Source organism: Penicillium samsonianum (assembly GCF_028829775.1).
Source record: "Penicillium samsonianum strain IBT 33392 chromosome Unknown utg000003l_segment0_segment0, whole genome shotgun sequence".
Lineage (NCBI taxonomy): Eukaryota > Fungi > Ascomycota > Eurotiomycetes > Eurotiales > Aspergillaceae > Penicillium > Penicillium samsonianum.
The window spans coordinates 7,838,061-7,849,583 of record NW_026643261.1 but is presented as its reverse complement, the minus strand read 5'-3'; the positions used below and the strand labels follow the sequence as shown (position 1 = coordinate 7,849,583).

The 11,523-nt window shown below is 49.8% G+C and overlaps 4 protein-coding genes across 4 annotated transcripts; 2 read left to right on the top strand and 2 right to left on the bottom strand.

The window, feature by feature from the left end:
* Positions 1 to 814: 814 nt before the first annotated feature.
* Positions 815 to 2,418, top strand: N7471_006671 (glycoside hydrolase family 76 protein; the record flags this gene model as incomplete). The annotated part of the gene is made up of 4 exons (XM_057279390.1): positions 815 to 914; positions 1,001 to 1,242; positions 1,308 to 1,781; positions 1,840 to 2,418. The coding sequence occupies 4 exons, from the start codon at positions 815 to 817 to the stop codon at positions 2,416 to 2,418; spliced, it is 1,395 nt and encodes a 464-aa protein (XP_057139000.1).
* Positions 2,419 to 2,873: 455 nt separating this feature from the next.
* On the top strand, positions 2,874 to 3,677 carry N7471_006670 (uncharacterized protein; the record flags this gene model as incomplete). Its single annotated transcript, XM_057279389.1, has 1 exon — positions 2,874 to 3,677. One exon carries the CDS (start codon positions 2,874 to 2,876, stop codon positions 3,675 to 3,677), a length of 804 nt encoding a protein of 267 aa, XP_057138999.1.
* Positions 3,678 to 5,896: 2,219 nt separating this feature from the next.
* On the bottom strand, positions 5,897 to 6,196 carry N7471_006669 (uncharacterized protein; the record flags this gene model as incomplete). Its single annotated transcript, XM_057279388.1, has 1 exon — positions 5,897 to 6,196. One exon carries the CDS (start codon positions 6,194 to 6,196, stop codon positions 5,897 to 5,899), a length of 300 nt encoding a protein of 99 aa, XP_057138998.1.
* Positions 6,197 to 7,585: 1,389 nt separating this feature from the next.
* On the bottom strand, positions 7,586 to 11,427 carry N7471_006668 (putative nuclear pore complex subunit Nup85; the record flags this gene model as incomplete). The annotated part of the gene is made up of 3 exons (XM_057279387.1): positions 7,586 to 8,275; positions 8,333 to 8,834; positions 8,893 to 11,427. 3 exons carry the CDS (start codon positions 11,425 to 11,427, stop codon positions 7,818 to 7,820), a joined length of 3,495 nt encoding a protein of 1,164 aa, XP_057138997.1. The 3' UTR covers positions 7,586 to 7,817.
* Between the last annotated feature and the right edge of the window lie 96 nt (positions 11,428 to 11,523).

Here is an 11,523-nt window from a genome sequence, read left to right as displayed (position 1 = left end):
TATGTGCCATCCATTGACTCGGCAGTGAATTATGTGAATTAGCTGAGGATTTACGAGCAGAAAAAGGGAGAACGGTAGTTAGAGACCGTATTGTCTCGCTGGGCAACTCTCTTGACGACTCGTAGTTCGCCATGTGGCGACTCATCCACTCATCCATGTAGACATTGTCCGTCAGTTCATACTTTCGTGTCCAAGTGGTTGTATTTCCTACTTCAACGGATCGCCAGGGAACCTCGCCACAACCCTCGGGCATACCCATCCGGGCCGCCCGTGGGCCTGGCCTTGGCTAGCCTTAGCTGTTATTGGGTGGCCCGTGGGCGAACTACGGGCCGAGGGTGGACCTCGACCCTGAAGACCCTACACCCTACCCTGCATGGCTGTTGCTTTTTTTAGGTCAGCCTTGCTATCGCATTGGACAAAGGAACAAAGGGGAGATTATGAAAATTGTGTGGGTCACGCGGGGAGCCGGAGCATCCGGCCACGGATACCTCTGCGTCCGTTGCCGGGAGGTAGCGCGCTGGGAGATTGGGGGTGAGACTTGTGTGCAACGTGATAGGAGCCTCCAAAGCCTCCGTATCCGTATAATAACTAGTTGACGAATGACTGGGCTGAAACACATGAGGTTTAGCCCCATTTCAGGGGTCCCACTTCCTTCAGTTACTCCAATGACAATCGACATGATGCTTCGCCCGGTCGCTTCTAGGCTGAAACATTTGCTTACCCAGGTTCCGCCAAAATCTTTGCCTTTTAACACAGCACCAGCCAAGAAGTTGATCCCTTGGCTACTCTCGGCAGGTGCATCATCCTGAGAACAATGAGGTTTAAAGGTGCTGGGCATATGGTCATAGTGGCCTTGCGCATTCTACCGTTTGCCAGCCATGTCTACGCGCTTGACCTGGATGTTAACAGTCAGGGTAAGAGACTGGATCGCGGGGATACATATATTCTCCTATCGTTTCAAAGGATGAATTGCTAATCGCATTGTCTTTTCAATGAGTAGAATCAATCAAAAATGCCGGCAGCACCGCTACCTACAACATGATGACATGGTATAAAGAAAATGGGACAGACAACCCGGGTTTTATCTCTAGATCCTGGTGGACAGGCGCTGCTCTGTTTCTGGCATGTCTCAATTACTGGCATGCTACGAACGACACAACCTATAACGAGGAAGTCAGCATCGGGATGCAACATCAGGGAGGTGCGGGCGGAGACTACATGCCTTCATGGGCAGTAGGCATAGTAAGTATTCATTTCCAAGATATTCATTTCCAAGATATGTAATCACAGTTCTGACCGTTTTATAGGGAAATGACGATCAAATGTTCTGGGGCCTCGCGGCGATCACAGCAGCAGAATATAAGTTCCCGAATCGTCCAAGTGGTGACACCTGGCTCACCCTTGCGCAAGGTGTTTTCAATGACCAGAAAGATCCAAATGGAAAAGGGTGGGATACGACTATTTGCGGAGGTGGCCTTCGCTGGCAGAAGGAATTGTGGCAAAGTGGTTATACCATGAAGAACGCTGTGTCGAACGGTGGATTCTTTATGCTCGCAGCACGTCTCGCTTGGTTTACCCAAGAAAAGGGGTACGCTACGTGGGCTGAGAAAGTATGGGACTGGTCTACCTCTGTGAATTTGGTCAATGATACAACCTGGGCAGTGGCAGATAGTGTCAGAAAAGGCACTGGGGGCCCCGATGGTTGCAGCCTTCCTGACAACACCCGGTGGACTTATAACTATGGTACCTATGTATCTGGTGCTGCTTATATGTATGCCTATGTGAGTATTCTTCTTTTTTTCCCCCCTCCTTTTGACATGCTAATAACAAAGCTTGTAGACAAATGATACTAAATGGCTTGATATCACAAACAGCCTAGTGGATTCGATCTTTACTACATTTTGCCTACCAGAACACGGTGGTGTGATAACCGACTGGACGTGCGAAGCTGTGGGTCAATGCTATAAAGACGCGAATGGCCCACTTTTCAAAGGCCTTACGGTGTCGTGGCTTGCAGATATTGCATTGATGATCCCTTCTCTTAAAGACAAGATCCTAGCAAAACTCCAAATTTCTGCCGAGGGTGCTGCAAAGTCATGCACCGGCGGCAACCAAAACCTCTGTGGTAACCGCTGGTACGGCGGATATGATGAACAAAATTCAATGGAGAATGCAATCAGTGGTAGTCAGATGATGAGTGCTGTTATGCTGAAATTTCTAGACTCATCTTCAAAACCAGTCTCGACAGCAACAGGAGGAAACGGCACAAGCGACCCCAGTGCTGGCACTGGGCAAAGGTCCGGGCCGGCACCGTTCGCTCCTATCACAACGGCAGATAGAGCAGGAGCTGGAATCCTGGCAGTGCTGTTCGTGGGTTGTATGATAGGTGGAGTGGTCTTTTTGTTTATGGACCCCTGAGCCCTCCTAGAATAAGAGGCATGGGCGAAGCTTACGGGCCGATGTACATTTTGAGTTTTGACAATGAATCAGCAGCCATCTTTTTAATCTATAGAGGAAACGATTCAGGGCAAAAATCATGTGCGAATAGTCCATGCTGTGTCATCATTAGTATAAAACGCCTATCCATAGATGGTAGCATATAACGGAACAGGCCAAGTCAATGGTACAGAGTACGGAGTAGAAAAATGTTCCGAAACTCCGATTTAGGGCACTACCACAGACACTAAATATAGTAATACGTATATGCAGCCTAGCTCCGTGCACCAGAAAGGAAATGGTTACACTGCAGGTGTTGGGTGACACTTAAGTAAGCATTAAGAGAGGGGATGCATCGCACTGCCCCAGGAAACTCGAGTATTAATAGCCTTCTCATTCCCCTCATTTGATGCACGTATTTTCGTAATTTGACCAAAATGACCCCCTCTCTCCCACCACAGTACGAAATTCGCGTTCTTGGGCCAGAACATGAGGAATGGGCCCGGGCAATTTGCATTCATACAAATTTATTCCACTCCCCGCTCTGGCCGGTTGTTTATCCTGAGAACAAAATCCAAAGGGCCTATCAGACATTTCAGGCTGCACACTATTTGATAAAGCACCAGATCGACTCAGGGAAGTCACTTGGTATCTTCGACAAAGAATACCAGTACAAACGACCCGAGTCTGCAGCCGCGGGGGGCAAGCTGTACTGGAATCTGGAAGATGAGTGTGCCACCGAAAGCGATCTTGCGGAGCAGATGGACTTCCCACTAGTCTCAATTGCCATGGCCTACGATGGCATCGACGAGATAGACATGGCTCAGATAGAATCTCTGATCGCGACACTGCCCTTGTTCGAAACAGTCTACCACTCCCTCGAGGAGCTCGACCAGCGCGATCCTGCATCGTGGAATCCCACTGCCCGCGGACAAGTGTTGATGCGCAACGCTACCAATACCGTCCAATCTTATTCCGGTCGTGGGCTTATGAGGCTGCTAGCTGAAGAGATGATGAGACGTTCGGCAGCCGAAGGGTTCCAGGGTATCCAAATCGAGACTATTTCTGGGGCTGTGCAGAAGGTGTGGTCCAAACCACCGGCACCGTTCAAGGGGACTATCATCGCGCAGTTTCACACGACGACATACGAACAGAAAACCGAGTCTGGGGAAGTTTTGTATCCATTCCGACCGGCGAATGTGAACATTTGCAAGATTTTCGTTGACCTCCGGGTTTCATAAGATTACGAAGGGCACCAATTGAACTGTTATAAAGATCTAGTATGTAGTTAGTAAATTATAAGAGAGCAGACTGTAAAATGTAATGTAGATTATGGGACAGAGCTAAAGTGCACCCTTATGAATCATAAGTTTCTACCTAAAGGTGTACAGTTCAATATCCACACGTTCACTGGCACACCTCTATATCAAACTGTATCCCTTGCAGCAGCAAGGAGGGCCAAGTTAACAAGAAATGGGATCTGACGCTGTCCGCTGATTCGCACCCACCAGCTTGTGCAACACTTATCAAATCCCGAAAAGCCCGTTCGACTCTTACACCGACCTTTGAGAAATGTAAAATATAAGCACAGAAGATGGTCAGGTTCAATTCTGATTATTGGACTATTTGATGTACCTCTAGGACAAGAAGTGTTTCCGATGAGGTAATAAACAGCCACGGGCCCTCCCTCACCAGAATATATACATACACCTAGTACGGGCTAGGAGTAGCCGGCTTGAAATATTTCAACAGAACCTCCTTCTCCTTGATGCTAGAAGTGCCCATATCGAACTGCCTATTTTGTGAGGGAACATTAGTCCCTCAATACGGCAATATCCCACTAGTACTCGATCCTCCCTTGTTGTGGCTCTGAGTCTTGACAAAATTGGCCTAGTAGGATGCCATCTTCTTGGCGGTCTCATACTCAGTCCCGTTGTAGCTTGAGGACTGAGCATACAAGTTACCCAGAGTGTACACGACCTGTGAACCATGAGTGGCATCACTACTTGAGGGATAGTAACTCCACGGGTAATAGTCACACAGTCGAAAGATCCATGGATCTCAGCTCAGCCATGCTGGAAACATTTAGTGATTAAAGAAGATTTTGGTGAAATCCAACGACCAGGTCATGTTCCAATAATCACTGCTGTATCCCACCATATCCGACTCGTATGGATCCTTGAGGCCACTTATCACGATAACTCCCTTAATCAAGCCTTTTGGAGAGAGGGTTGTTAAAGATATAGTAGCTGGCTCCTGAGCCGAAGGATTGTCCAACCACGGCAATTGCCTTGAGGTCTTAGCATTGAGACGATCCCAGGAACAGATGACGCAATCCCACCGTTATGCTCTATGGTCCCGCACAATGGATAGACTTCTAATTGAAGCTGTGGTGAGCCGCAAATTGCTCCACGTGGGGGAAAATTAAGGTTAAATCCGAGAATTGTACCTGAGTAAACACCGGGTGATCGGATAAAACCGAAGTGCTTAACTTCAATGGGTATTTAGTGCTGTTGATATGTAAAGATGTCAGGGAGAAGAATAAGTATGGTTATGACCCGAGAGCCTAAAGTCCTGAAGATGTACGTGGATTACGTTGTCCATTTTGTCGGGCAATGGGCCATGTCCGGTTTAGTTGTATTAAGCTACTCCTCGGTTCATTTGTTTGTGGTTAATCGCATGGTTTGACTGAGGGCTGGTGGTGTAGAGGGTCGCTTTTCAAGGCGATGTCGCGCATCAAATGTCGGGTTTTGCATTTGCTAAGGATTCTGTCTTCGCTTATCACTATCGATCCATGGTAAACACTCCTACCTACGCATGTCACTTTGAGCCCGTCACCCTTTGTCTCGATATCGCTCAACTGCTTGGTATCAATAGATCACGGAAAGAATGGATGCAATGGATTACTATCGCTTGCTGCAAGAAGGAACCAGCCCTTGCCTCATGCAAATTAAGAACGCAGGACATATAGCGACAGACACGTTCAAAGACAAAAGAAACGCCCACAATGCATTATATCTTCAAAACATCATGGCCCATCATCCATACCGCATAATCTCACATATCACATAATCTCACACATATCTTCGTCGCCCGTCTTCGTTCGCACGATGCGCCCTGCACTCTCCGTTCCAGACGTGGACCAGCGTTTCAGATCAGACTTTGCGTTTTAGTGGCAACTCAACACCTGGTTGAATAGAATGCAGACAGTGGAATCAATCAATGTTCCACAAAGCAGTCAGCTCTCTGGGAGCAACGACCACAGCATTGCAAAAGCCGAAACAATGAAGCGCAGAGAAAAGAGTGCAGAAGGGGCCCACCAACTCTCCGGCATTAGGAATCGCCAACACCAGTGTCGACAATAAGCACCCGAAGAACCCCCATTCCACACACAGCATTGAACTTCAAATAGAAAAGAAAGAACAAACATAAAGCGAAAGATTCAGAAACTCCTCCGAAATCATAATGGCACAGCCATATACTCGTTCTCACTCTCACCCTCAACCTCACCCTCAACCTCACTCCCACTCTCACTTCCACTCAAATCCCGACTCCCATACCCAGAATCAGACCACCGCCTCGCACCAGGCGAAGCAGCATATATCCCGCGTCCCGAGTGTCGGTCACAGGTATAACCAACCAGGACGGTCTTTTCTTGTACTTCATGGCCGCGCTGTCCATAAGCAGAGCATGGGTCGATTGAGTGTTCGAAGTAGAGGCATTTGCAGACGGAGTAGCGTTCGACGACTTTGTAGCACATTTTTCGTATGGTATTAGGACAAAATTCGGGGTGATGGGTGGATGGTTGAAGGATAGTTGTATTGGGTTGTTTGTTCAAGAGTCGAAAGAGAAGAAGCGAACCAGCCGATTGAATGAACAGAAGAAGAAGAAGAAGTAGAAAATAAAACGCACAGGTATAGAAAGACACGCTGTGTCGCGAAAGAATGACCCGAAAGGAAATCAGAGGGAGTGACTGGGTTGAAAGACTGAGGGGGTATATAGAGGGACTGTGGGTTATATATGCAGCGATTATAGAACGGATATATCCGTAATTATGGACATAATACAATAACAGAATATAATAATCAAATAATATCAAATAATATCAAATAACATGTAGATCTAAAGCATATCCCGAGGTCAGCCCTATGGGTTGTAGCCCCAGGCAGAAACCAAACGGGGCGCGCCCCCAATCGGCTAATAAGGCTGAAGAGTAGTTAGTGTGAATAGTTACTCCACTATGTAGATAGCTACTGGCTACCTACAAGTGTCTACTTGGGTCGAGCTTAGCAGGGTATCCATTTTACCCCTCTATGCTGTATTCAGTGGGTGACTATGGACGATAGTGGGGGGTGATATACAATAAAAGACCAGTCCAGTCCCATCCCTCAGCTGGAATGTTCACTCTGACTCCGAAGTCTCACTACCATGACACAGTAACGGTAATAGCGGCAACAAAACGGCGATCTACAACATCCAAGTATGGCAGGGAAGCAAAGACGGTGAACACATAGTGAAGACGCCCACCCCGCAACGAGAAATCCAGTACAGCGAGTCGGTGAGCCACAGGCTGTGCAGCCACGGAATAGCAAGGAAATACAATTATCACTGGATCGGGAATCAGGGATCGCGATATGACTGGCTGGATGACGTCGATCATGAATCCAAAGTGCCCAGGTGGACATCGGGGCGTTTTGAGTCAGAGCCTCTTAACACAGCCCCCTGTCACTTCCAGGACTAGTACTGCGGCTCAAGGGGTATAGGGCTGTTGACCGCATATTGACAACTACATCTCCATACAAATATGATGTATTCTGTTATAATCTGTCACGTTCAAGCGGTGACATTTTGCGATGTTGTGTTGGGGGTGGAGCGGATTAGGCGCCCGCATTCAGCTGCTGACGCTAACACTAACAGAGTTGCCGATGTACGGAGTACGGAGTACCGATGGGGGGATTCTGCTAGAACAGGTTTTTCTTTTGGTTTGACGCTAACCACTACGTTATACCGTTGCGTGGAGGATATACCTTGTGCGTTATCCGTCAGAGACCGTAGGGCTGAGGGCTCGAGCCCACTTGGATGATTACCGTTTTTGGTAGGAGGGCCAGGAAGGGCAATTTTTGCAATTGGGTACGGAGTACGCGTACGAGTTATATTGCATAAACATTGTTCCACAATATATGCAGAGAACCTAGGTACTGTATCTAAAAGGATTAAGTTGCATAATAAGTCTGATATCGTACAGCGCCTGTCCCAAAGACAAAGCGGGGTCCTGAATAGATGTGGTGTGTGTGTGTGCAAGTGGTGCTAAGCTAAATTCATTTCCCGGATTAAAAACACCCTTCAAAACTAGGCCTCCCTCTTACTCTAACTCCGTAATTTCAGATTGATCCCAAGGCGCCGTGACTCAACCCGCGTGCTAATCCCAGTCGAAGCATCTGGAGGATATCCTCGCCCTTGGCGGTCTCGGGAAGCCCGGCCCGCCAATCCCATCCGCGATCGGCGCTGGCTTTGTCACCTGGCGTGGGTACCAGGACGCCTGAGCTGCCTACAGAGGTAAGGCCAGATCCTGAGCGGGAGCGTGTGCGCGCTGACTCGAGCATGTCGTTGCCGATGCAGGCAAAGCTGGAAGCGGAGAAATTGGACACGGATTTCTTCAATAGTGCGCGGGGGGAGGGGGGCCCATCTGATCCGCCGCGGGTTGATGATTGATATTCGAGTAGGGTGGAGCGGAAACATTCCTCGCACTGTGCGTACACACGGGGAGTGACGGTTTCCAGGTCCTCGATTGCGGACAGGATGGTGAACTGTTGGGATACGGAGAGGACTGCAGTGGGTTCTAGTTCGGGGTTAGTATCAGGGAGGAAAGTTGACGTGGTTAGATTTGGAGACTCACGGTTCACAAACGCACAGGCTTCACCCAGCAGAGCCAGCAGTCCATCTACCTGCACAGCGGAATCACGGTCCGGGTCGTAGAGACCTCCGTAAATATTATCCGCCGCGCTCCCAATGACAGCCGCAAGAGCTTGCGCAGCGGCGCGTCGCCGAGCCAACGGCTTGTAGCGTGGTCGCTGGCCCTCTTGCAGTTCGAATTCCTCGTCGCGGATCTCATAGAACCGGCGCAGCGTCGCGTAACCACTGAGATAGAACTGGAGAATCCGAGCAGCTTCTTCATCGACTTGTGCAATGGACGACAGGCATGCTTTGGGTTCCTTCATCAAAGAGCGTAGTTGTTCGTCGAGCTCAGCTGTCGCAGGGTATGCGCGTGATTGGACCAAGCTGTAGGAAATCAAAAGGTCGACAACTGACTTGACCTTGCGTCGGCTCTGGGCACGAGCATAGCAGACGAGGGCCAGGCCGAAGTTTTCAGATTTCGAGGTCAACATGTCGCCGAATCGCTGTGAATAAATTAGCATTTGGTCAGATAGTCAAAAGCAATTCCCCTCTACCACTCACCTCAGATACCCGACGCCCTTGATCCTCCAGCTCAAGTTCCGAGCAGAGAACCACTAATTTATCCAACTGATCAGGGTTTTCCAAAGGAAGCTTATCCACGATCTCGGACACGGCCTTCTTCATCTGGTTTACATCGTCGAAGCGGCTCAATACCTCAATAGCCAGCTCCCAGCCTTCACGGGAGCTGTGCTCGTTCTCAATAACGGGTCGATCATACAATCCGAATGCGTAACTGTGAAGAATATCGTCCTTGCGCAAATGGCGTGCTGGAGACTTGTTCTCCTGCCCGTACGAAAGAACCATAAGATCATTCTCAGACAAACCAGGTAGCGTCTTTTGGCTGCTCCCTGACTCAAACCAACCTCCTAGGCTGGCAACTTCTGCCACAGCGGCAGCCACGCAAAGTGACCATGACTGCACTAACTCCAATACGCCCTGTACATTGCCTTCGAAGACAGATGCCAGACCGACTTCCACGCTGCTGAGCGTATTGGGTCGGAAATCAGCGTTGTCGGACCCATCGCTGGTGGTGTGGCTGAGGGCTAGTTCGAGGCGGTCGAGGTAGGCGGCACGCATGTTGCGATCAACAGCGCGAACGTGATTCTTTGGGCCGCGCGAGCGCAAGAAATCTTGGAAGTTGTCGCTGGATGAGGTAGCGCCAAAATCCATGCCGGTACCGGTGTCATCCTCACCATCCCACCATGCTGTCAATGCAATGGTCGCCTCCACCCAGTCTTGCGACTTGCCCTTGATGGCAGATGGGTCGCCCAGAAGAATTCGGTAAATAGATCTCAAGCTCTGGTAAATTGACCATGGGACACGGCTTTCTGCCATGCGAGCCGATTGAGCAAATGAAATTGGGTTCTTGTTGGCAGTGTTTGAGTTAAAGGTGGACAATCCGAAGTTGACGGCCTGGAAGCGATTCTCTGGAACTGGCACAATCGATTCATCCCGCTCCTCTCCCTCGGCGAATTCCTCCAAATCACTAACAGCCGAAAGAACTCGTTTCCGGTACTGAGACCAATCAAGGCCGGTGACCTCCCAGTCTTCAGATTGGGCTGCAGGGCATGATTCAAGAATTTGAAGAGCCTTATTGACGCAGCGCTGGATATTCTGCAGTTGAGCACCGCGGTAGCCAGGCTGTGGGAGCCCATCCTCCAATGCTGATCGGGCGTAGTTGAAGTCTGCGGAACGGAGAACATCTGCGGCATCAGTCAAGCGTCCACGCAACACGGAAGCAATGATAATATCCCAGAAGTTTGTGGATGCGGTCGGGTTCGGTTCCACATATTTTAATGCTTGGAGATCCTTGGTCTGCGATGGGTTGTTTTCACTGAGCCAGTCAAGCAAAACCCGTGGTAGGGGCTTAGGAACGGGGGGTCTCGTCATGGCTTTCACCATACCAGCGGCCCCGGTGCGCATTGGGTTGATGTGGGCAGTCGAAGCTGCTTCACGAGAAGGGTGGTGGATTTGGAGCAGCAACGAAGCCAAGAAGGTAGCTTTCACGAGGTTGGGAGCCTGCTCCCCGGGCCCAATACCAGAATGAGCACCGTAGGGCCGGTCAATCACACTTTCGCCGGCGCAAGTCTGCCAATTCTCAACGAATTCCTTTGATACCTCGGCCAATACAGCATCGAAATCGACATGTTTGAATTCCGCGGCTTTGAGCTCGTCGGAAAGTTTTCCCAGGGCATCCTCGGTTTTGAGAATCATCTCACTTGGCTCTTTAACAAGAGCAATGCGGGATCTGGCAGCAAGGTTGTGCAGAATAGATGGCATCGCGGAAGGCTTTTTGGGGGCCAGGTTGGTCTTGCGGAGGGGTGACTGGTGCGTCCAGTTCTCGTCGAGCTTCGGTCGCTTGGCATCGCTTGGATTCGAATAGATCGGTTTGCGCTGCGCACCCATGGAGGGCTGGGACCCGAAAGGGTTTCCGAAAGCCGAGTCTAAGAAGTTGAAGTTCTTGGACCGATCCTGGGTGCTCATGTCCATTTCCCCTTCAGCTTCCTCCTGCTCCTCCTCCTCCTCTTCGAGTTCCTCTTCCTCCGGTTCCATCTCGTGTTCCTGCTCTTCGTTAAAGTCACTCATTTGTGACGAGGCAAATCCATTAGACTGCCCGAAATCCATCGAATCTCCAAATCCGCCTCCATTCGGCACACCGAAACGAAGGCTAGAATTGCCTGTGAGCTTGGCGGAAGGGGCTTTCGTCTGCTTGGGCATGGCATAATCCGTCGATCCAAAGGATGAGCCAAAGATGCTGTCATTTGTGTTGATGTTACCGGATTTGGTAAAGACAGAGTTGGAGAAATCGTTTCTCGAAAAGGAGTTCTGGTTTGTAGAGAATGCGCTATCGTTTCTGGAGAAGGAGTTGATGCGCGAGCCACCATTGATGTCGGATGTAGAATGCGGTATGAATGAGCCTGCAGTGGAGGGCGGCGGGCCGGCAGGAGTTGTCGACAAATTGCTCCAAAGGCTGCGAGAGCGATCTTTCTCTGGAGTCTCAGGTGGACTGGACTCGTAGGGTACTTGGAACGACATCGCGGGGTGGGGTTGATCAGAATGAGAAGAGACGGGTTGACGGCATCAGAGGATGCAAGTTTTGGGCCGCAACAGCTCTAAGAACTGTTAGATGGA